At 47.4% G+C, this 25,635-nt stretch overlaps 1 protein-coding gene across 2 annotated transcripts in view; it reads left to right on the top strand.

The window, feature by feature from the left end:
• LOC112245979 (focal adhesion kinase 1) overlaps nt 1-25,635 on the top strand; it is a 203,041-nt gene that overhangs the window by 19,793 nt on the left and 157,613 nt on the right. The window contains exon 1 of one of the 2 annotated variants that reach the window (XM_042295174.1): nt 18,620-18,861. The exons of the other annotated variant lie outside the window; for it this stretch is intronic. Coding sequence (XP_042151108.1) covers nt 18,843-18,861 — 19 coding nt within the window. The 5' untranslated portion in view covers nt 18,620-18,842. Of the gene's footprint in view, nt 1-18,619; nt 18,862-25,635 lie in introns of those variants that run through there. 2 annotated transcript variants of the gene reach the window in all.

Here is a 25,635-nt window from a genome sequence, read left to right as displayed (position 1 = left end):
TTGCTTCTCGCCGGGTGCTGTGTTGTTGCCTCGCCGGGTGCTGTGTTGATGCCTCTCGCCTGGTGCTGGGTGCTGTGTTGGTGTTGTGTTGTCCCTCACCGGGTGCTGTGTTGTTGCCTCTCGCCTCGCCGGGTGCTGTGTTGATGCCTCTCGCGGGTGTTGTGTTGTTGCCTCTCGCTTCGCCGGGTGCTGTGTTGAAGCCTCTCGCCGCACCGGGTGCTGTATTGATGCCTCCCGCCGAGAGCACTGTGCAGATTTGTGTTTAGTATCATCATTACTCAAACATGTATATTAATCTGTTCTATTTATGGATTTACTTTGAAGACTTTGGTAGTGTTGAAGGGAAATTAACCATTTTAATATCTTTGTACTATAATATTCCAATTATTTAGGTCATTTATTCCTTGAGGCTAGGGCTAAAAGGTTAAGGTCATGTTGACTAAGGTAGGGTTAAGGTCATGTTGACTAAGGTGTTAGTTGGTACTTAGTAGACATTTGCTGAGATGGAATGCCCTGCTATATTCAACAGACCACTTCTCCACAGTAATGTTTTCCTGTTATAATAAAGATATGTGCTGTTATGTAGTTTATTTTAGTTAGTCATGTTGCATTGGCCTCTGAACTAGTTGTTAAAACTCCCAAATAGAATCACTGTCTTCTCCAATAGACTCTGCTGATTCAAGCAGTAGTGTCACGTAATCTCTGTGTAAAACCTGCCAGTTAGCATTGTTCTGTTTCTTTGTAGTCTCAGGGTAACATGTTTGGAATTTGAACCCAGTATGTGAGGTTTGGCTTGGTTTAGTTCTTCTATATTCTTCACCACATTTACATCGCCTTTCGCTCCAATAGACTCAGTGTAGAAAGTGCCGGGATGTCTTACAATGAGAGGAAATGACCTCATGGTTAATCATGGTTCTGTGTGACCATCCTCACACACGGCCACTTATTCCCAAATGGCACTACTTTTGACACAGTAGGGAATAGGGTGCCATTTAGGACTCAGCCTATGACTGAACTGTGGTTTGAGCCGGGCCAGCATAGAGCCCCCTCAGGCTGGGTGACCTAGCCCCTCTACCACCATCCTCCCACACACACACACACACACACAGCCGCCCCCCGCTGATGCGTAGACTCTACCCTCACAAGGTCAGGGCCTGGGTGTCGGCCGGCTAGAGCCTTCTACAATGATGCATTGTGAGTGTTGGATAGGGGGAGGTTGGGGGATTCCCTGTGGAATCTATTGTCACTTCAGCAGCCCTGGATGATGAATGAGATGTTTATGCAGGGGTGTTATAGGGGGTATTTATGAAAACCGGACTAGGTTAAAACTGGAGTCCTTCATAGTGAAACATCCACGTCCGTTTGGGATATTACAAAAACAAAGAAGTTACTGCAAACAATCAAGACCCCCTCCTCCCCCCACATCATTTCACAACTGATAGAAGTGAACAATGTGTACTGTGCGACGCTCGTCCGCAACAAAAGCAAGAAAGGTGGTGGAGCGGCCGGTGGCGCTGTTTCCCCCTACTGCAGATCTTTATAGTGGGGTTCTAATAGACCTGGCTCGATATAATCACAGTAGGCTGAAGGTGCTCCTAGACACTGATCTTGGGTCAGTTTAGCATCTTCCCACCCTATGGTTAAGGTTAGTATAGACGATTTAATTAGTCACATGCACAGGATTGTGGGAAGGGAATCTGATTCTAGATCTGTACCTAGGGGATCTGTAGCTGAGCCATAAACAAGACGGAGTAGTAACCTACAAGCCAGTGTTAGTGGGTGTGTTGTGGCTCTCTAACCAACCACAGCTCCTCTAGAACCTTGACCAATACGAGTGCCATCTGGCCTCCTATTCTCCTCGGGGTCCAGGAGTCGATGGCCAGGCAGGAAGACAGGCTGTGTGTCTAGCCTTATTACATCCATCCTTACATGCTGACCAGACCGCTCGCGCCATCGTGCGCATGGTGATTTTGTCCACCCGCACCAGACACGAACAGGACACACGGGTTGAAATATGAAAATTAACAACGTCGCCTATGGGCACACACCCACTGTCGCTGGACCAGACAGGACTGGCAAAAAGTGCTCTTCACTGACGAGTTGCAGTTTTGTCTCACCAGGGGTGATCGTCGGATTTGCGTTTAGCGTCGAAGGAATGAGTGTTACACCGAGGCCTGTACTCCGAAGCGGGATCGATTTGGAGGTGGAGGGTCTGTCATAGTCTGGGGCGGTGTGTCACAGCATTATCGGACTGAGCTTGTTGTCATTGCAGGCAATCTCAACGCTGTGCGTTACAGGGAAGACATCCTCCTCCCTCATGTGGTACCCTTCCTGCAGGCTCATCCTGACATGACCCTCCAGCATGACAGTGCCACCATGTACAGAACGAGCAGTATGGCTGATTTCCTGCAAGTCAGGAAAGTCAGTTTTCTGCCATGGCTAGCGAAGAGCCCGGATGTCAATCCCATTAAGCACTTCTGGGACCTGTTGGATCAGAGGGTGAGGGCTAGAGCCATTTCCCCCCAGAAAGAGGGGGGAAGAGTGGGGTAACATCTCACAGCAAGAACTGGCAAGTCTGGTGCAGTCCATGAGGAGGAGATGCACTGCTTAATGCAGCTTAATGCTTAATGCAGCTGGTGGTCACAGCAGATACTGACTGTTATTTTGAATTTGAAGTTTGTTCAGGGACACATTATTCCATTTCTGTTTGTCACATGTCTGTGGAACTTGTTCAGTTTATGTCTCAGTTGTTGCATCTTGTGTTTATACAAATATTTACACATGTTAAGTTTTCTGAAAATAAACGCAGTTGAGAGGACGTTTAGTTTTTTGCTGACTTTGTGTACATTTATTTGCAACGGGAGCGCGGTGTGGTCAGCATGTTAGAGTTCATCATGACGGGCATCGCCTGCTCACCAGAGAGGCTGCAAGCTTCATGGCCATGTGTACTGTCCACTATTACCCATATTTCCCGTGGACTGGCCTTATTACTGACTCCTCCGTAGACTATAAACGTGTGTGTGTCAGGATTTACATTGGCTGGTAAAAGCTGATAAATAAAATTGGCACCGCGCCAATTGTCCAGGAGAAGAAACGACCCCATTGCTCTTTATTTTATTCATTGTTGGAAACATCAGTCGATGAAAATACATTTGACTGGTATTGTTAATCGGTCTATAGGTTCATTTGCATAATTTAATGGAATTAAATTGGCGTGTGTGTATAGTATATTTGTTATGTATGTTATCATCTGAACAGCGTACAGATACAGAGCCTTTGAGTGGAAAATCTGTCAAGACAGTCGAGAGCTTGTGGTGCTTTCAAGACAGCTGGGAACTCTGAAAAATACGAGGTTAAATCATGACGTTAATGATCTTCAGGTCGGAGCTCAAGAAAGAGGCCCTAGTTGGATGACCGTTCAAAACTATTTTTCCCAGTCGGCGCTGTTATTTTTCACAGTTTCCAGTTGTCTTGAATGCACTGAAGTCGGAAGTCCAGTTGTTTTGAACGCAGCATCACACACCACTTTGCAACGAGCTGGAGGCAGGCAATATGCATTTTGAAAACATATATTTAATTGTTTGAAACCTGGATGTTTTAACACATATGATGAGGCATGTCTTACATGCCTCATCATATGGCTTCACATGGCTTCAAAGTAGCCTATGAGATATCCCCCCAGAAACAATAGCCTAGCTCACATTCCGTGACCCCCATGTCTGTGCTCCCTGAGTCACTGTGGACTGAATGTGTAAGTCTACTGAAAAACACACCTGGATTTTTTGCTCCATTTTCCGTTACAATTCTGGAATTAGCTAAAATGATCTCCATTTGATAGATGGTAGAATTTTTAAAAGCTCAGTTAAGCTGGGTTAAATCCTCAGCAGTTATAAATTAATGGAAAAGTGAGGCCCTAGTCTCAATCCATTCAAGAGTTACAACACAGGTACTGTACAGTATTCCTGCCCACAACCTTACGAACAACACCCACTTTTCAGTTAGAAAAATATGATGGCAGTGGAGGGTGAGACTGACTCCACCACTGACACAAACAGGGCTCTGTTCATTTACCAGGGAATAACTGCAAATTCCATCCTGGTCAAGCAAGGATGGGTTTATTTAATGCCTTCCTCTCTCTGCCAATTCCTAAAACAAAGGCGCTCATTGGAGTCTGCTAGGCTAATCAGATGATGTAAACTCTCTCGCTCTCTCAGATCTGGATATCAGCTAATGTTTTTCTGGAAAGGACTACCGAGTTCTCAGAAGGAGAAGAAAGGAGGGAGGAGATGATTTTAAAAGAAAACATTTGGAAACAGCCATTGCCATGATGTCACAACTACAACAGGCTCAGGGTGAAATGTTCCTTGGTACAGATCTAGGATCAGCTTCCCCTCTCACAATCCTAACCTTTACCGTTATTGGGGGAAATGTATTACAACTGACCCAAGATCAGCATCTGTACACACAACGGGAGCAGTGATGGAGGCCGTCAATGCTGCTTCTAACCCAGACAGACAAGTCATTTAGTCGCCTATTAGATCCTGGGATAGATTTGTGCTGCAGAACTGCTTGCTAGGTTGTTGTGGTCGCATGCAAGTTGTGTTAGTCAGAGAACACAGCAACAGCCTCTTTAACATTATGACAGGCTCATCTGACGCATGGCATAGCCAGTGTGCCCCCGTGTTGACCCGCAGCAGTAGTAGTAGCAGGGGCATTCCTTTGGGTTCAGAGTGGCTCTCTGTCTGGACAGCCTCCCAACTGTCTGCCACAGTGTTCAGTCACATTCACTGGGGCTCTGGCTCTGTCTCGTGGTTGTGTGTGTTGTGTTCCTCTCCCTCTCTGCCGTCTCCTGCCGAAGATTAAAAGATACCCTCAATCTTGCCCACTAGTGGGCGCCATGAACACACACACAGACTGAGCTTTAATAGGAGATGAGCCATTGGCAGATTAGGGATCACTCCAATCAGAGAGGCAGATCAGGGATCACTCCAATCAGAGAGGCAGATCAGGGATCACTCCAATCAGAGAGGCAGATCAGGGATCACTCCAATCAGAGAGGCAGATCAGGGATCACTCCAATCAGAGAGGCAGATCAGGGATCACTCCAATCAGAGAGGCAGATCAGGGATCACTCCAATCAGAGAGGCAGATCAGGGATCACTCCAATCAGAGAGGCAGATCAGGGATCACTCCAATCAGAGAGGCAGATCAGGGATCACTCCAATCAGAGAGGCAGATCAGGGATCACTCCAATCAGAGAGGCAGATCAGGGATCACTCCAATCAGAGAGGCAGATCAGGGATCAATCCAATCAGAGAGGCATATCAGGTACCACTCAAATCAGAGAGGCAGATCAGGGATCAATCCAATCAGAGAGGGGTCTGTCTCCTTCAGTCATTCAGGCTGACAAGACGTTAGGCTCTCTATCTCCTTCTGGCTGACAAGACGTTAGGCTGTCTGTCTCCTTCAGGCTGACAAGACGTTAGGCTGTCTGTCTGTCTCTCCTTCAGGCTGACAAGACGTTAGGCTGTCTGTCTGTCTCCTTCAGGCTGACAAGATGTTAGGCTGTCTGTCTCTCCTTCAGGCTGACAAGATGTTAGGCTGTCTGTCTGTCTCCTTCAGGCTGACAAGATGTTAGGCTGTCTGTCTCTCCTTCAGGCTGACAAGATGTTAGGCTGTCTGTCTGTCTCTCCTTCAGGCTGACAAGACGTTAGGCTGTCTGTCTGTCTCTCCTTCAGGCTGACAAGATGTTAGGCTGTCTGTCTGTCTCTCCTTCAGGCTGACAAGACGTTAGGCTGTATGTATAGGAAGTAAACTCAGCAAAAAAAGACTTAACGTGTAAATATTTGTATGAACATAAGATTAAAAAACTGAGACATATACTGAACAAGTTCCACAGACATGTGAAACAGAAATGGAATAATGTGTCCCTGAATAAGGGGGGCTCAAAATCAAAAGTAACAGTCAGTATCTGGTATGGCCACCAGCTGCATTAAGTACTGCAGTGCATGTCCTCCTTATGGACTGCACCAGATTTGCCAGTTCTTGCTGTGAGATGTTACCCCACTCTTCCACCAAGGCACCTGCAAATTCCCAAACATTTCAGGGAAATGACCATAGCCCTCACCCTCCTATCCAACAGGTCCCAGACGTGCTCAATGGGATTGAGATCCAGGCTCTTCGCTGGCCAAGGCAGAACACTGACATTCCTGTCTTGCGGGAAATCATGCACAGAACAAGCAGTATGGCTGGTGGCATTGTCATGCTGGAGGGTCATGTCAGGATGAGCCTGCAGGAAGTGTACCACGTGGGAGGAGGATGTCTTCCCTGTAACGCACAGTGTTGATTGCCTGCAATGACAACAAGCTCAGTCAGATGATGGTGTGACACACCGCCCCAGACCATGACGGACCCTCCACCTCCAAATCGATCCCGCTCCAGAGTTCAGACCTCAGTGTAACGCTCATTCCTTCAACGATAAATGCAAATCCAACCGTCACCCTGGTGAGACAAAACCGCAACTCGTCATTGAAGACCACTTTTTGCCAGTCCTGTCTGGTCCAGCGACGGTTGGTTTGTACCCATAGGCAACGTTGTTTCCGGTGATGTCTGATGAGGACCTGCCTCATCTATTGCGGACAGTCTGAGCACTGATGGAAGAATTGTGCATTCCTGGTGTAACTCGGGCAGTTGTTGTTGCCATCCTGTACCTGTCCCGCAGGTGTGATATTCGGATGCACCGATCCTGTGCAGGTGTTGATACACGCGGTCTGCCACTGCGAGGATGATCAGCTGTCCTGTACTGTCTCACTGTAGCGCTGTCTTAGGCGTCTCACAGTACGGACATTGCAATTTATTTCTGCAGTCCTCATGTCTCCTTGCCTAAGGTACATTCACACAGATGACCAGGGAGTCTGGGCATCTTTCTTTTGATGTTTTTCAGAGTCAGGCCTCTTTAGTGTCCTAGGTTTTCATAACTGTGACCTTAATTGCCTACCGTCTGTAAGCTGTTATTGTCGTACTGACCATTCCACAGGTGCATGTTCATTAATTGTTCATTGAACAAGCGTTGGAAACAGTGTTTAAACCCTTTACAATGAAGATCTGTGAAGTTATTTGGATATTTACGAATTATCTTTGAAAGACAGGGTCCTGAAAAGGGACGTTTCTTTTTTTGCTGAGTTTATATGATGTTCAGACTGGTATTGTATATAGGAAGTATATGATGTTCAGACTGGTACTGTATATAGGAAGTATATGATGTTCAGACTGGTACTGTATATAGGAAGTATATGATGTTCAGACTGGTACTGTATATAGGAAGTATATGATGTTCAGACTGGTACTGTATATAGGAAGTATATGATGTTCAGACTGGTACTGTATATAGGAAGTATATGATGTTCAGACTGGTACTGTATATAGGAAAGCAGTTTCCCATTCATTCCTCAAAGAGAGCTTCCCCACGTTTGATCACACATCTTTGACTGCTTGTCTCCCTTTATGATATGATTTGCAGCTTATGCTGCCAGTGGAGGGAGAAAAGTGGCATTCTGAGACTTGCAGCAAGCCATCGTGATGCTTCTGCCTCCCTGTTTGACTTCCAAGGTAGCACCATTCCCACAGCCGAGCACACACACACACAGCCGAGCACACACACACACACACACACACAGCTGAGCAGCCAGCACTCTGTGCTCGTGGACTCTTTGCGTTTGAAGTGGGTGCATTGGAAGGTTTAGTCCCTGTCAGAAAGCAGCGTGAGTGTCTAACATCAAAGCTAGAGCCGCTTCTCCGCTTAACACCAAACCCCTCTGCTGGCAGTGTGATAGTGGAGGGAGGGGAGGGGGGGGGGATATGCTCCCTCTGATATCTGCATTCTCACAGGAGCATACTGAGGAGAACTACCTGTTTTATGTGTGGGGTTTTTAGGTAACCAATCATCACTTGTTTGTTCCCTAGAAAAAAAGGCTTTGCATTGCTTTTTATTATGAGCTGCAGTTCTTAGCTGTTTTTTTTTCTCCAACCTTTATTTAACTAGGCAAGTCAGTTTAAAAACAAATTCTTATTTACAATGACGGTCTACCCCGGCAAAACCCTCCCCTAACCCGGACGACGCTGGGGCAATTGTGCGCCGCCCTATGGTACTCCCGATCACGGCCGGTTGTCGAACCAGGGTCCCAGGGTCTGTAGTGACGCCTCTATAGCACTGAGATGCAGTGCCTTAGACCGCACTCTGGAGCCTTGGAGGAGGAGTTTATGCTGGTTTCCATTGTCTCACTTTTTTGTTGTTGTATGAAATACTAGGAAAGCAGATGCAGGCGAGGGTATATTTGTTTTACGATGGGGTGAATGATGTCAGATGTGCCGTGTGGAGGTGTAAATGATTTTCCTCTGCTTACTTTAGAAACATTTCAACCATAGCATGCAAGGTTTGGGGGGGGTGGAAATAGATGTTTCCTGTCAAGCATTTCCAAGTTTAATTTTGAGAGAGTACACAAGGTTGTCATGTATTGGCACGTCTCGTGGTTAATGGAGTAATGTTGTTTCCATTATGAGTTTTGTCATATTATCTGTTTGCTTGACCCAAAACATTATCTTTTTTTCTGTCTTGGGCTGTTGTTTCATTGGACACATCTTGTCTGTATCCCAAATGGCAGCCTATTCCCTACATAGGACACTACTTTTGACTGTAGACCTACGGGATATGCTTCTCTAAGTAACTATATTAAAATCAATAACCGTGACAAATAATGAGACCATTGGTTTCATGGACTTAATTGAGGTTTTTCACAAAAATCTAAGCAGAGGAATCTTGTCGAAATTGCTTTAAATCTTTTACAGTAATGTTTCTAATTTATTCTGAATGTTAAACCACAGTACGACTTGTTTGCCAGTGGAGTACAGTCGGTAATCCGTCTTAGGCCATTTTGGAAGGGTGGGGCAGTTTCCCCACGGTTTCCATTGATGCACGTACATAGTTTGCTCAAAGGTCAGGAAGTAGGGATGTTAACGGTTAACCGTTAATGGATTAGCAGCCAAAAATCCATTTGACCGCTTATTGGTCTATAGGTTAATAAGCATACTTTTGTGGAATTAAGTTGGCGCGCGTGTATTTCTGTTAGTCGTCATTAGGATTGCACATTTTGAGGAATATTCAGAGGTGGAAACTTTCTGTGGGAATTAATGGGAATATGGGAATTAACAGGCATATATGCAAATTAATATTAATACCATTTAAATGTAGATGTTTTTTTGCATTGGATATATTTACCATATCATATGGAGACAGAAACATAAACCTTTTACCTTATCATGAGTATACATAATTGCAAATGATTAAATCCTTCTAATAGAAATTTAAATAACAAATGTAGTTACGAATTGAACTTTAATTAAATGAGTTGACTCTTCACATGGGATGATTTCACTGAACATCAAAAGAAAGGGAATATTGAATGATCCCCATTGATCTGTAAAATGAAACTAGAAACTGAAGCTTTGGTTCTTCCTCTCAGGCTTCCATGTCTTCTCCCTGGACCTCCTCAATGTCCACCTCTTGAACATCAGACTCTGAGGCCTCATCTTCACTGTCACTTTCCAACCTTGTTGAGGATGGCTCGTTGTCAGGCTCAAAAAGCCACAAATTTGCCTGGATGGCCGCTAATTTTTCAACCCTTGTATTGGTCAGCCTATTGTGTGCTTTGGTGTGTGTTTCCAAACAAGTACCAGTTGCGCTCTGAGCCGGTTGATGTTGGTGAGATTTGGAGGATGATGGAGGCAACAGGGGAAAGAGCCTCAGATCCACAAAGTCTCTTCCACCAGGTGGCTGATGAGATATGTTGGCACGACTGCAATATTGTATCTCCATCCCAAAGCCCTTGCTTGGAAGTGTACTTCGCCAGATTGCTAAGAACCTTGCCCTCATCCAGGCCAAGGTGGCGAGACAAGTTAGTGATGACAAAATAGGCATTGTTGACCTCTTCACCAGACAGGATGCTCTTGCCAGCATACTTGGGGTCCAACATGTACACTGCAGTGTCTATGGGCTTCAGGCAGAAGTCTTCAGGCTTTTTGATACATTTCAGAACTGCAGTTTCCTCTGCTTAGAGCAACAGTGAAGTGGGCAGGGCAAGCAGAGTCTGAACATCAGACAGGATGGCATTGTTTCCCTCAATCAGTGCAATGGCTACTGCTATAGGTTTCAGGAGTTTCAGGCTGCTTACCACTCTCTCCCAAAATACATAATCCAGGAGGATCCTCTTGATGGGGCTGTCCATATCAGCAGACTGTGATATGGCCATTTCTTGGAGAGACTCCTTCCCATCCAGGAGACTGTCAAACATGATGACGACACCACCACAAAAGGATGTTTCTGGGCAGCTTCAATGTGGTTCTCTTATTCTTCTCACTTTGCTTGGTGAGGTAGATTGCTGCTATAACTTGATGACACTTCACATACCTAACCATTTCCTTGGCTCTCTTGTAGAGTATATTGATTGTTTTCAGTGCAATGATGTCCTTGAGGAACAGAGTCAATGCATGGGCAGCACAGCCAATGGGTGTGATGTGAGGGTAGGACTCCTCCACTTTAGGCCAAGCAGCCTTCATGTTCGCAGCATTGTTTGTCACCAGTGCAAATACCTTCTGTGGTCTCATTGATGACTGCCTTCAGCTCATCTGCAATGTAGAGACCGGTGTGTCTGTTGTCCCTTGTGTCTGTGCTCTTGTAGAATACTAGTTGAGGGGTGGAGATGATGTAGTTAATTATTCCTTGCCCACAAACATTTGACCACCCATCAGAGATGATTGCAATACAGTCTGCTTTCTCTATGATTTTCTTGACCTTCACTTGAACTCTGTTGAACTCATCCAGCAAAGGAGTAGATAAAGCATGTCTGGTTGGAGGGGTGTATGCTGGGCGAAGAACATTCAGAAATCTCTTCCAATACACATTGCCTGTGAGCATCAGAGGTGCACCAGTTGTATACACAGCTCGAGCAATACATTCATCAGCATTTCTCTAACTTCGTTCCTCCATTGAGTCCAAAATACTTCTGATTCCAGGAGGACCATGAGCTGTTTCTATCGATATGGTGTCTGATTCATCATTTTCACCTCAAATAGAAGTAGAGGCACTTTTGTCAGAGGTTGCTTGTTGTGAGCACTGAGGGAACTTTATGCACTTGGCAAGATGATTCTGCATCTTGTTTTGCATTCTTCACATATGATTTGGCACAGTATTGTACACAGCTTTTCCTTCTACATTAGCTGCAGTGAAATGTCAGATAGTGCCCGTGGCATTTTCCTGTAAAGATTAGAAAAAAACGAGTAAAAAAAAACAAATACAATTCCATGTACAGATAAATTGTTAAGCAGTTAGATTAAACAACTAATTTGTAAGATAAATGTTTTAAAATGAAACATGTATGGAAACAGGTGAAATAACACTCCTCAGTTAGCAGGCTCAAGCAAGCTAAAACCCACATGGTAGCAAAAACTAACTAGCAGAAATTGTTAACAAGTTGGAAATGATTTAAACACACTTTGCCGTAGGCTACTAGTTAATAGTTAAACAAAAAATAATGTATGTCATATAAAATATATTCACCCCACCCAGTATTGTAATCAAAACTTACCAGAAAGCATGTAGTCCTTGGCTCAGACAGTGTAGTAGTGTGGGCTCAATAGCATCTCATTAGTGTGCAAGATCTTGAGAATCAGCTGTGCATGTGATGGAAGTGTGCACTGCATATGTGATAGAAAAATATTCCCATGGAAAATTTCCCTGAAAAATTCTAAACATTTACGGGAAAGTTTCTCACCCTTTGCAACCCTAGTCGTCATGCATTTTTAAGTATCACGCGCACAGCATACAGAGCCAAGTTTGAGGAGTGGAATAGCCTACCATATGTCAGGCTACTGGAGAGAAGCCTGCTGTTGGAAGCCCTGTCATTGAGGAACAAATAGCAATTCTAAATGTGATCGCGTGTTAAAAATGTTGGTGGCCACAAAGAAATAAGAGCTTTTTTAAATTTCTTAATCTCAGCTCGTAAAGCGCGCCTCCCATTCGCCATTCGGATGCATAGGCTATAGCCTGCCTACCATTCACTATCAGCACATCACCCACCACTGAGCTTGGGCAGTATAATTGTTTGAAACATGAACGTTTTACTCTATTTCAAATAAGGAGGCAAGTCCTACCTCGATTCAAAGTAGCCTTGCGAAAATCCATCCATAGAAACATATAGGCAATTATTGTATAAAGACTTAAATCCATTCCTCATGCCATTAATCTGCATTTCTCTCCTGTTCTATTGGTTATTATATCATCTTTCTTTCATTGTCCAGAAGCCAAAGGCACAATCCTAGTCATATAAGCAAGCCATCGTGGTAGTTGCTATTAGATTAGAATTTTCATCTCTGTACTATGAAACCGCTCAAATTAGGTTTGCTGTTTAGAACTGTGCTTTCCCCTAATTGCATTTTGGGTTCATGTTTGAAAATGACGTTTTATTTTCTGCGTCATTACAGGAGGTTCATGTCCAATAATAGGTTATAGCCTTTTGACTGTAAGACTGTAGGCTTGCTATTGTTGCATGTCTCCATTTAAGCTCTTAAAGAAATATTTCCGGTCCTTGTGTGCATGCATAGTATCAGCGAGGAAGATGTGAAGCAAGAGGTACCACTCTCGCCAAAATAAGTCCAATGTGTTTATATGGGTTTATTTTGGGCCTAAGCTTGTCGCCTGTCTTTCTGCCTTTGGACGACTCCCATTGTTAGGGCGGAAACATAAGCATCTCGTCACTATATCTCTGATAGTATTTTCTGGATTCCATTACCTCCCTGATTACCTTCCCTATATATGTCACTCCCTTTGTTTCCTTCCCTAGGCCTTCTGTTCCAGTGTCATATCTGTGCGTTGTTTGTGTTTCTTGTTTTGTATTTAGTTGCGTTTGTTTATTATAACACTCACTCCCTGAACTTGCTTCCCGACTCTCAGTAAAATGTCATTATTAATAATCACATTAACACAAGGACCACCATAGGCCAACGGCCACCAACGTTTGATTTTGTAAAAGTAAAAAATGTACATACAAAAAAATCTATGTCCTGCTCTTTCCCTGACTTTTAAAAAATGTTTTTATTTTACACCTCTTATTTGTCAGATTAAAAGAAAAAATCACAAACAGAAGAGCCTTTGGACCTGTTTTTTCCCCACACCTACTGTATTCATTCCTAACTTAAAAACCTCTTAAGGATCAGACCCTTTTTTTCTTCTTCAATTTTCACCTAAAATGACATACCCAAATCGAACTGTCTGTAGCTCAGGATCTGTGCAAGGTATGCATATACTTGATACCATTTGAAGTTTTTGGAAATGTGAAATTAGGAGAATATAACACATTAGATCTGGTAAAAGATAATACAAAGAAAAACTGTGTTTGAAATGCATCTTTGAAATGCAAGAGAAAGGCCAAAATGTAATATTCCAGGTTAGGCGCAATTTAGATGTTGGCCACTAGATGGCAGCAGTGAATGTGCAAAGTTTTAGACTGATTCAATGAACCATTGCAGTTCTGTTCAAAATGTTGTATCAAGACTGCCCAATATGCCTAATTGGTTTATTAATACATTTTCAAGTTCATAACTGTGCACTCTCCTCAAACAATAGCATGGTTTTCTTTCACTGTAATAGGATAAATAATGACAAATGGATGAATGATCAATAATTGTGCACCTTACTTCACAATTGAATTTAAATTAGGCCAAACTGAATTGATGAGGGTGAAGAGGTTGATTTAATTTAGAACAACAATATTGTAAGAATGAGTTTGTTTTATGCCTATGTATCAGTGTTGGAGCTCATGTTAATAATTTGACTGGGCACGTTGCGGATTGATACCATTCTCTTTGACAAAGCTGTTACAGGACCTTTATTTAACATGGCAAGTCAGTTAAGAAGAAAATCTTATTTACAATGAATAGCAGAATAGCCTACTCCGGCCAATTGGCCTACTCCGGCCAAACCCAGACGACGCTGGGCCAATTGTGCGCCTCCCTATGGGACTCCCAATCATGGCTGGATGTGATACAGCCTGGATTCGAACCAGGCATCTTGCACTGAGATGCAGTGCCTTAGACCACTGCACCACTCGGGAGCCTATTACTAATCACAGTTATTGTAAGGGAAACGAAAACATGCTGTGTGTTGCAGTAGGCCTTTAGAATAATGCAAAACATATCCTTGACTCTATCCAACTTGATGAGCAGGAATTAGACAATGCCAGTCAGCCTGCACATTGAAACTATACCAAAACTAATTTCACACATAAGAGTTAGCCTATAGACAAGATTACATTGACAATAATCTGATGAGTGACAATATTAGGGAAAGGAGCATCACTTTATCAAATCCTCCTTCAGAGTCACATGCAGGTAAAATCGTTTAGATTTCTATATAGTATCAGAAAGATCATATTCTGCTGTTTCTTTGTCAGCTCTATTTCCAAATGTAACTTTTTCCAAGAATAACCATGCTGTCCATGCATTCAGCACATGATCACTTGTGCGGCAGCATTGCTCTGGCTACTAAGCAAAAGACTAGTAACATAATAAACGTAACATTTTAAATATGCTATTCTGTCATCCTTGGATGAATGGGTGACAGAAACAGGAATCATGTATAAACTGATAATGGTGCATGTGACTTCAGTGAAATGAATGATGAGGAGGTTCATTGAATTTGATTGATCTGAATGATAAGGATGATTTGAATTTAGAACAATAGTGTAATTATGATAAAGAATTGTGGGCGGTATCACAACTCAGGATAAGACCCAGATGCAGACACAGGAGGAAGATGGTTTGGTTCTCAGAATATTTATTATCACAAAGGGTAAGGCAAAATGGCAGGTCGAAGGCAAGCAGAGGTTCGTAATCCAAGGCAGAGTCAACAAGGGACAGAATGGCAGACAGACAGTCAGGGCAGGCAGAAAGGTCAGAACTGGGAAGACTAAACACGGGAGACAAAGGGCTGTTTTCCAAGAATAACCATGCAAAGACAAAGGTTTAATCCTAGACACATGGAAAGTGGGATGTATACGGAGGGTACGGGGCAACAGAAGATGAAAAGTGGGATGTATACGGAGGGTACGGGGCAACAGAAGATGAAAAGTGGGATGTATACGGAGGGTACGGGGCAACAGAAGATGAAAAGTGGGATGTACGGAGGGTACGGGCAACAGAAGATGAAAAGTGGGATGTATACGGAGGGTACGGGGCAACAGAAGATGGAAAGCGGAGAGGCTAAGGACTTTAGAGATGGGAATGGACCAATTAAACAAGGACAAAATTTAAAAGACTCCACCCGGAGGGGCAGATCACGGGTGGACAGCCATACCCTCTGCCTGGGGAGCTGGGGTCCCCCACCAGATTGATTCATTCAAATTTCATGCATAAAGGCATGTCCGATACAATCAACAAATGACTGTTTTTATATATTGTCATGAACATGAATATATTTATTTTATTTTTGCTATTCATTCTATCAACAAAGGACTGTTTTTATATCTTGTCATGAATATTATTATTTTATTTTTGCTATTCATTCTTTACAGTTGTTCTTGCACTGGTGCTTTTGTTTAGGAATATAGCAAATAGTTTCACCTGTGACCTGGATGGTTATATTATTATTTATTTATTATTTTTATTATCTTTTTCATTTCTACTTTATTAAAATAGTTTATAACGCTACTAATAGAATCTACAAATAAAGTAGATCAAATGGATTACACTGTAATGGTTTTATTGGAAGGGAAATGAAAATAAGCTATAGGTCTAAATTTTTCCTAGGACATTGTAGAATTATACAAAACATATATCTTATATTTCCACAAATATTTCTTCATGCAATTAATCCTTTATAATAGTTGATGCACTATTTATCAAGTGTTTGGCGCTTATGTTTGCTGTACCTTGCGGGTGCTAGTGTTTATCTCCATGTAATATCACTGATTTGTAAGATTTATGGTCTGTCTATCAAGAACTTCCAATTCTACTCCAGCGGTTGTCTAATGTAATGAATAAATAATAATACATTTAAATTATAACATGCTTTTAATTGAAAGACAATAGCAAAGTGCAAAGTATGTTGGCCAAATTCCATGTTGTTATAGGTGTCTAGTTGCAATCAGTTTGGTTAGTTCTGGCTCAGCCCTGGTACATTCCCCAGAATTGGGAGAATTTAGGTCTTGGAGTACAGTATCCCCGAACATAAAGTGGCCCAGGGGTTAGGGTTTAGTGTCTAGTTGCAGTCAGTTTGGTTAGTTCTGGCTCAGCCCTGGTCCATTCCCCAGGGGTTAGGTTTTAGTGTCTAGTTGCAATCAGTTTGGTTAGTTCTGGCTCAGCCCTGGTCCATTCCCCAGGGGTTAGGGTTTAGTGTGTAGTTGCAGTCAGTTTGGTTAGTTCTGGCTCAGCCCTGGTCCATTCCCCAGGGGTTAGGGTTTAGTGTGTAGTTGCAGTCAGTTTGGTTAGTTCTGGCTCAGCCCTGGTCCATTCCCCAGGGGTTAGGGTTTAGTGTCTAGTTGCAGTCAGTTTGGTTAGTTCTGGCTCAGCCCTGGTCCATTCCCCAGGGGTTAGAGTTTAGTGTCTAGTTGCAGTCAGTTTGGTTAGTTCTGGCTCAGCCCTGGTCCATTCCCCAGGGGTTAGGGTTTAGTGTCTAGTTGCAGTCAGTTTGGTTAGTTCTGGCTCAGCCCTGGTCCATTCCCCAGGGGTTAGGGTTTAGTGTGTAGTTGCAGTCAGTTTGGTTAGTTCTGGCTCAGCCCTGGTCCATTCCCCAGGGGTTAGGGTTTAGTGTCTAGTTGCAGTCAGTTTGGTTAGTTCTGGCTCAGCCCTGGTCAATTCCCCAGGGGTTAGGGTTTATAGTCTAGTTGCAGTCTGTTTGGTTAGTTCTGGCTCAGCCCTGGTCCATTCCCCAGGGGTTAGGGTTTAGTGTGTAGTTGCAGTCAGTTTGGTTAGTTCTGGCTCAGCCCTGGTCCATTCCCCAGGGGTTAGGGTTTAGTGTGTAGTTGCAGTCAGTTTGGTTAGTTCTGGCTCAGCCCTGGTCCATTCCCCAGGGGTTAGGGTTTAGTGTGTAGTTGCAGTCAGTTTGGTTAGTTCTGGCTCAGCCCTGGTCCATTCCCCAGGGGTTAGGGTTTAGTGTCTAGCTGCAGTCAGTTTGGTTAGTTCTGGCTCAGCCCTTGTCCATTCCCCAGCGATTAGGGTGACCTCTGGCCCTTCAAATAAGCTTCCCATCAGTCACACAGTACACACACACCACGGCATAGCCACAGGAAGTAGGGGTGCTGCAGCAACCCCCTGGAAAATCTGAATTACAATAAAATGTTCAGAAGCATATATATTATATACAGTTAAATACATATTTTTCAGTATTCACCCCCCCTCTTCCATCCATCCCTATAGAGAGAGGAAATGGAAGAAAGCGAACAGAGGAAGCCGACACTAGTGAGATCTGTGTGTGACTGTCTACTGCAGGGGTGTCAAAGTGATTCAGCCCCTGGGGCTGCATTCGATCTTCAACTGGGTCCGGAGGGCCACATTGAAAATGTGTTATATTTCCTCTGTGTCAAAATGTGCAAGAAATAGTCCTCCATCTATCGTTTTGGGATTTTCGATGTTCCTTGACTGTCTAGATTTAATTTCAGTGATTTATTAGCAAGCTGGACACAGTCAAGAAACTTCATGTAAGTCCATTATTTATTTACTCAAACCACCCACGGCCAGATTGGGACCCCCTTGTGGTCCGTCTGTTTGACACCCCTATTGTGTGTAGTGATGCCTCGGCAGTATGATGGTAGATGCAGGAAGCTGGTTTTATGTGTCTCCCTGTCTCCTCTCTATTGAGGACTAATGGCCATGCACTGTGATGGACGGCTATTGTTGGTGACATTTGATTTACTTTTCTGTTCGTCTTGCCCCCTCCTCTCTTCCTCCCTTTTCCCCCTTTCTCTCTCTCAATTCCTTCTATCTCTCTCTCACTCTGTTTCTCACTGTGCTTTCTTCCTTTCCTTCTCTTTATCTCCTCCTCCTGCTCTTCCCCCTCCCTCTTCCTCCTCCTGCTCTCCACCCTCCTCCTCCTGCTCTTCCCCCTCCCTCTTCCTCCTCTTCCTGCCCCTGCTCCTCTTCCTCCTCCTGCTCTTCCCCCCTAATCCCTTATCCCTTCCTCCTCTTGCTCTTCCCTCTTCATCCTCCTGCTCTTCCCCCTCCCTCTTCCTCCTCCTGCTCTCCACCCTCCCCTCCTCCTCCTGCTCTTCCCCCCCTCCCTCTTCCTCCTGCTCTTCCCCCTCTCCTCCCCTCCTCCCTCCTGCTCTTCCCCCTCTTCCTCCTGCTCTCCACCCTCCTCCTCCTGCTCTTCCCCCTCTTCCTCCCTCCTCTTCCTCCTGCTCTTCCCCCTCCCTCTTCCCCCTCCCTTCCTCCTGCTCATTCCCCCTCCCTGCTCCTGCTCTTCCCCCTCTCGCTTCCCCTACCTTCTCTGTCCGAGAGACAAAGACCCCAGCCACCTCCTGTTTCCATCTCTCTCATCCCCCTCTCTCTGTCATTCGGAGGCAGTCCGTCCGTCGGCTGTGTGCGTACACTTGGCTCACACACACACACACACACACACTCTGTCTCTCCATAGTCTGAGATGTAAGGCTACTGTGCTCTACATGGCAGGATATTGTCTTGGTTAAGGCCAGTAAAGGAGGTAGTGGATTGCATGTCGCCGAGGCAACACAGCTTTGTGTATTAATTAGATCCGTCCTTCCGGTCTCCTGGCTACCGGTTTGGCTTTTCTTCTTTAAATGGAAGGACTATATCACGGTAAGGATGGCTTTTTTTGTCTTGCCTCTCTGTTCTCGTGTGGTGTAGGCTACGCTGCTACGGTTCGACCCTGCTCTGGTTTATGCTAGGCTAGCTTGCTGAATGGATCAGCGTTTACAGTAGTATTTTCCTGTCCCTCTGCACTGGTTTGTGTGATATTTCTGAACTGCTGTTATCTGTGTTGCTCCTGTCTTGCTAATGGCAGCCAAGTCATAAGGCCACAGCATGTGGTCATATATGTATTACTTGGACAATTAGCACAGTATTTAATTAGCCTCATTTTTAGATCCATTTATTAGTGTGGTGATGATAATAGTACATTATTGTATTGATTGGTTATATCATCTCTTCACCCAATCATACCGGGGACCATCAGTGACGTGTAAAACATCTATTGACTTGTCTGCAGAGGGTTCATACTATATCTGGGAAAGGGCTTTACACTGCAATCCATAGTCGTTTTATTCACTCACTGACATTCTGTACAGTACTACATGTAACCTTGATGCATTCCACTTCACAATCAGATGTTCATTACTTTCTTCATGTCTATTACCTTCTGTTTCTGTCAACCTGCTAATGGCTGAGACTAAGGTTGTGTTCCAAATACACCCTAGTAGTGCACTATATAGGCTAAGGCTTAGGGTGCCATTTGGGACAAACGCCTGAGACACAGAACTGTCGTCCTGCAGTGTCTGTTCAGTTCCTGATCCAAGCTGTAGATAATCATGTGTCAGTCCCAGTGATAAATGGCCCTGGTCACTGCTGGGTAGTGTGTTCATGCGTGGGAGTCAGGAGGGAGGGAAGATGGAAGGAGGGAGGGAAGATGGAAGGAGAGAGGGAGGGAAGAGGGAAGGAGAGAGGGAGGGAAGAGGGAAGGAGAGAGGGAGGGAGGAGGGAAGGAGAGAGGGAAGGAGAGAGGGAGGGAGGAGGGAAGGAGAGAGAGGAGGAGGGAAGGAGAGAGGGAGGGAAGGAGAGAGGGAGGGAGGGAGGAGAGAGGAGGAGGGAAGGGGAGGAGAGAGAGAGAGGGAGGAGGGAAGGAGAGAGAGAGAGGGAGGAGGGAAGAGAGAGAGAGAGGGAGGAGGGAAGGAGAGAGAGAGGGAAGGAGAGAGAGAGAGGGAAGGAGGAGAGAGAGAGAAGGAGAGAGAGAGAGAGAAGGAGAAGGGAAGGAGAGAGAGAGAAGGAGGAGGGAAGGAGAGAGAGAGAGGAGGAGGGAAGGAGAGAGAGAGAGAGAGGAGGGAAGGAGAGAGAGAGAGGGAGGAGGGAAGGAGAGAGAGAGAGAGAGAGGAGGGAAGGAGAGAATGGGAGAGAGAGAGAGAGAGGAGAGAGAGAGAGGGAGGAGGGAAGGAGAGAGAGAGGGAGGGAGGAGGGAAGGAGAGGGAGGGAGGAGGGAGGGAGGAGGGAAGGAGAGAGGGAGGGAAGGAGAGAGAGAGGGAGGAGGGAAGGAGAGAGAGAGGGAGGAGGGAAGGAGAGAGAGGGGAGGAGGGGAAGGAGAGAGAGAGGGAGGAGGGAAGGAGAGGAGAGAGAGAGGGAGGAGGGAAGGGGAAGGAGAGAGAGAGAGGGAGGAGGGAAGGAGAGAGAGAGAGAGAGGGAGGAGGGAAGGAGAGAGAGAGAGAGGGATGGAAGGAGAGAGAGAGAGAGGGAGGAGGGAAGGAGAGAGAGAGAGGGAGGAGGGAAGGAGAGAGAGAGAGGGAGGAGGGAAGGCGAGAGAGAGAGGGAGGAGGGGAAGGCGAGAGAGAGGGAGGAGGGAAGGCGAGAGAGAGAGGGAGGAGGGAAGGAGAGAGAGAGAGGGAGGAGGGAAGGAGAGAGAGAGGGGAGGAGGGAAGGAGAGAGAGGGGGAGGAGGGAAGGAGAGAGAGAGGGAGGAGGGAAGGAGAGAGAGAGAGAGAGAGGAGGGAAGGAGAGAGAGAGAGAGAGGGAGGGAAGAGAGAGAGAGAGAGGGAGGAGGGAAGGAGAGAGAGAGGGAGGAGGGAAGGAGAGAGAGAGAGAGGGAGGAGGGAAGGAGGGAGGGAGGGAGGAGGGAGGGAAGGACGAGGGAGGGAGGAGGGAAGGAGAGAGGGAGGGAGGAGGGAAGGAGAGAGGGAAGGATAGAGGGAGGGAGGGAGGGAGGGAGGGAGGAGGGAGGGAAGGACGAGGGAGGGAGGAGGGAAGGAGAGAGGGAGGGAGGAGGGAAGGAGAGAGGGGAAGGATAGAGAGAGGGAGGGAGGGGGAAGGAGGGAGGGAGGAGAGCGAGAGAGGGAGGGAGGGGGAAGGAGGGAGGGAGGAGAGCGAGAGAGAGAGGGAGGGAGGAGAGCGAGAGAGGGAGGGAGGAGGGAAGGAGGGGGAGGAGGGAAAGAGAGAGAGAGGGAGGGAGGAGGGAAGGCGAGAGGGAGGGAGGAGGGAAGGCGAGAGGGAGGGAGGAGGGAAGGAGAGAGGGAGGGAGGAGGGAAGGAGAGAGGGAGGGAGAGAGAGAGAGGGAGGAGGGAAGGAGAGAGAGAGAGAGGGGGAGGAGGGAAGGAGAGAGAGAGGGAGGAGGGGAGGAGAGAGAGGAGGGAGGAGGGAGGAGGGAAGGAGAGAGAGAGAGGGAGGAGGGAAGGAGAGAGGGAGGAGGGAAGGAGAGAGAGAGAGAGAGGGAGGAGGGAAGGAGAGAGAGAGAGAGGGAGGAGGGAAGGAGGGAGGGAGGAGAGCGAGAGAGGGAGGGAGGAGGGAAGGAGGGAGGGAGGAGGGAAAGAGAGAGAGAGGGAGGGAGGAGGGAAGGAGAGAGGGAGGGAGGAGGGAAGGAGAGAGGGAGGGAGGAGGGAAGGAGAGAGAGGGGGAAGGAGAGAGGGAGGGAGGGAGGAGGGAAGGAGAGAGGGAGGGAGGAGGGAAGGAAGAGGGAGGGAAGGAGAGAGAGAGAGGGAGGAGGGAAGGAGAGAGAGAGAGAGAGAGGGAGGAGGGAAGGAGAGAGAGAGAGAGAGAGGGAGGAGGGAAGGAGAGAGAGAGAGAGGGAGGAGGGAAGGAGAGAGAGGGGGAAGGAGATAGGGAGGGAGGGAGGAGGGAAGGAGAGAGGGAGGGAGAGAGGAGGGAAGGAGAGAGAGAGGGAGGAGGTTAGGGATGACAGGCGTTCAACAATGTTCTTCCTTCGGCGGTGGTGCTGGTGTCATCTCTTTTTTTAGTTTTTATCAACTTCCTCATCCATAATTCATCCATAAGTATGTTTTTATTTTTCTCCTCTCTTAAAATGTTTGTGAAATTTGCAAAACTAAGTACTGTTTGCCAAGGCCTTTCTGTGTCCTCTGCACTTACCATCTTAACGAACATTAACACACATTCATAAGGTATGGCCCCTTTAAATAGCCTAGATTTAGGTTAGTGATATTCAATTGGTGGCAAAAGGTGAAGGAAAGCCTCCAATGTTTTTGCTAATGTCTACTGGGCCTGTGTCTGTGGTGCAGTCATGCTGTCTACTGGGCCTGTGTCTGTGGTGCAGTCATGCTGTCTACTGGGCCTGTGTCTGTGGTGCAGTCATGCTGTCTACTGGGCCTGTGTCTGTGGTGCAGTCATGCTGTCTACTGGGCCTGTGTCTGTGGTGCAGTCATGCTGTCTACTGGGCCTGTGTCTGTGGTGCAGTCATGCTGTCTACTGGGCCTGTGTCTGGTGCAGTCATGCTGTCTACTGGGCCTGTGTCTGTGGTGCAGTCATGCTGTCTACTGGGCCTGTGTCTGTGGTGCAGTCATGCTGTCTACTGGGCCTGTGTCTGTGGTGCAGTCATGCTGTCTACTGGGCCTGTGTCTGTGGTGCAGTCATGCTGTCTACTGGGCCTGTGTCTGTGGTGCAGTCATGCTGTCTACTGGGCCTGTGTCTGTGGTGCAGTCATGCTGTCTACTGGGCCTGTGTCTGTGGTGCAGTCATGCTGTCTACTGGGCCTGTGTCTGTGGTGGGCCTGTCTGTGGTGCAGTCATGCTGTCTACTGGGCCTGTGTCTGTGGTGCAGTCATGCTGTCTACTGGGCCTGTGTCTGTGGTGCAGTCATGCTGTCTACTGGGCCTGTGTCTGTGGTGCAGTCATGCTGTCTACTGGGCCTGTGTCTGTGGTGCAGTCATGCTGTCTACTGGGCCTGTGTCTGTGGTCTGTGGTGCTAGTCATGCATGTCTACTGGGCCTGTGTCTGTGGTGCAGTCATGCTGTCTACTGGGCCTGTGTCTGTGGTGCAGTCATGCTGTCTACTGGGCCTGTGTCTGTGGCAGTGCAGTGGGCCTGTGTCTGTCTACTGGGCCTGGTGTCTGTGGTGCAGTCATGCTGTCTACTGGGCCTGTGTCTGTGGTGCAGTCATGCTGTCTACTGGGCCTGTGTCTGTGGTGCAGTCATGCTGTCTACTGGGCCCTGTGTCTGTGGTGCAGTCATGCTGTCTACTGGCCCTGTGTCTGTGGTGCAGTCATGCTGTCTACTGGCCCTGTGTCTGTGGTGCAGTCATGCTGTCTACTGGCCCTGTGTCTGTGGTGCAGTCATGCTGTCTACTGGCCCTGTGTCTGTGGTGCAGTCATGCTGTCTACTGGCCCTGTGTCTGTGGTGCAGTCATGCTGTCTACTGGCCCTGTGTCTGTGGTGCAGTCATGCTGTCTACTGGCCCTGGTCTGTGGTGCAGTCATGCTGTCTACTGGCCCTGGTCTGTGGTGCAGTCATGCTGTCTACTGGCCCTGTGTCTGTGGTGCAGTCATGCTGTCTACTGGCCCTGTGTCTGTGGTGCAGTCATGCTGTCTACTGGCCCTGTGTCTGTGGTGCAGTCATGCTGTCTACTGGGCCTGTGTCTGTGGTGCAGTCATGCTGTCTACTGGCCCTGTGTCTGTGGTGCAGTCATGCTGTCTACTGGGCCTGTGTCTGTGGTGCAGTCATGCTGTCTACTGGCCCTGTGTCTGTGGTGCAGTCATGCTGTCTACTGGGCCTGTGTCTGTGGTGCAGTCATGCTGTCTACTGGGCCTGTGTCTGTGGTGCAGTCATGCTGTCTACTGGCCCTGTGTCTGTGGTGCAGTCATGCTGTCTACTGGCCTGTGTCTGTGGTGCAGTCATGCTGTCTACCTGGTGGTGCAGTCATGCTGTCTACTGGGCCTGTGTCTGTGGTGCAGTCATGCTGTCTACTGGGCCTGTGTCTGTGGTGCAGTCATGCTGTCTACTGGGCCTGTGTCTGTGGTGCAGTCATGCTGTCTACTGGGCCTGTGTCTGTGGTGCAGTCATGCTGTCTACTGGGCCTGTGTCTGTGGTGCAGTCATGCTGTCTACTGGGCCTGTGTCTGTGGTGCAGTCATGCATGTCTACTGGGCCTGTGTCTGTGGTGCAGTCATGCATGTCTACTGGGCCTGTGTCTGTGGTGCAGTCATGCTGTCTACTGGGCCTGTGTCTGTGGTGCAGTCATGCTGTCTACTGGGCCTGTGTCTGTGGTGCAGTCATGCTGTCTACTGGGCCTGTGTCTGTGGTGCAGTCATGCTGTCTACTAGGCCTGTGTCTGTGGTGCAGTCATGCTGTCTACTGGGCCTGTGTCTGTGGTGCAGTCATGCTGTCTACTGGGCCTGTGTCTGTGGTGCAGTCATGCTGTCTACTGGGCCTGTGTCTGTGGTGCAGTCATGCTGTCTACTGGGCCTGTGTCTGTGGTGCAGTCATGCTGTCTACTGGGCCTGTGTCTGTGGTGCAGTCATGCTGTCTACTGGGCCTGTGTCTGTGGTGCAGTCATGCTGTCTACTGGGCCTGTGTCTGTGGTGCAGTCATGCTGTCTACTGGGCCTGTGTCTGTGGTGCAGTCATGCTGTCTACTGGGCCTGTGTCTGTGGTGCAGTCATGCATGTCTACTGGGCCTGTGTCTGTGGTGCAGTCATGCTGTCTACTGGGCCTGTGTCTGTGGTGCAGTCATGCTGTCTACTGGGCCTGTGTCTGTGGTGCAGTCATGCTGTCTACTGGGCCTGTGTCTGTGGTGCAGTCATGCTGTCTACTGGGCCTGTGTCTGTGGTGCAGTCATGCTGTCTAGTCTGGGCCTGTGTCTGTGGTGCAGTCATGCTGTCTACTGGCCCTGTGTCTGTGGTGCAGTCATGCTGTCTACTGGGCCTGTGTCTGTGGTGCAGTCATGCATGTCTACTGGCCCTGTGTCTGTGGTGCAGTCATGCTGTCTACTGGGCCTGTGTCTGTGGTGCAGTCATGCTGTCTACTGGGCCTGTGTCTGTGGTGCAGTCATGCTGTCTACTGGGCCTGTGTCTGTGGTGCAGTCATGCTGTCTACTGGGCCTGTGTCTGTGGTGCAGTCATGCTGTCTACTGGGCCTGTGTCTGTGGTGCAGTCATGCTGTCTACTGGGCCTGTGTCTGTGGTGCAGTCATGCTGTCTACTGGGCCTGTGTCTGTGGTGCAGTCATGCTGTCTACTGGGCCTGTGTCTGTGGTGCAGTCATGCTGTCTACTGGGCCTGTGTCTGTGGTGCAGTCATGCTGTCTACTGGGCCTGTGTCTGTGGTGCAGTCATGCTGTCTACTGGGCCTGTGTCTGTGGTGCAGTCATGCATGTCTACTGGCCCTGTGTCTGTGGTGCAGTCATGCTGTCTACTGGGCCTGTGTCTGTGGTGCAGTCATGCTGTCTACTGGGCCTGTGTCTGTGGTGCAGTCATGCTGTCTACTGGGCCTGTGTCTGTGGTGCAGTCATGCTGTCTACTGGGCCTGTGTCTGTGGTGCAGTCATGCATGTCTACTGGGCCTGTGTCTGGTGCAGTCATGCTGTCTACTGGCCCTGTGTCTGTGGTGCAGTCATGCTGTCTACTGGGCCTGTGTCTGTGGTGCAGTCATGCTGTCT

This window comes from Oncorhynchus tshawytscha, linkage group LG13 (assembly GCF_018296145.1).
Source record: "Oncorhynchus tshawytscha isolate Ot180627B linkage group LG13, Otsh_v2.0, whole genome shotgun sequence".
Classification (NCBI taxonomy): Eukaryota; Metazoa; Chordata; class Actinopteri; order Salmoniformes; family Salmonidae; genus Oncorhynchus; species Oncorhynchus tshawytscha.
Note: the sequence above shows the minus strand (reverse complement) of the source record. Positions and strands in the feature narration are given on the sequence as shown.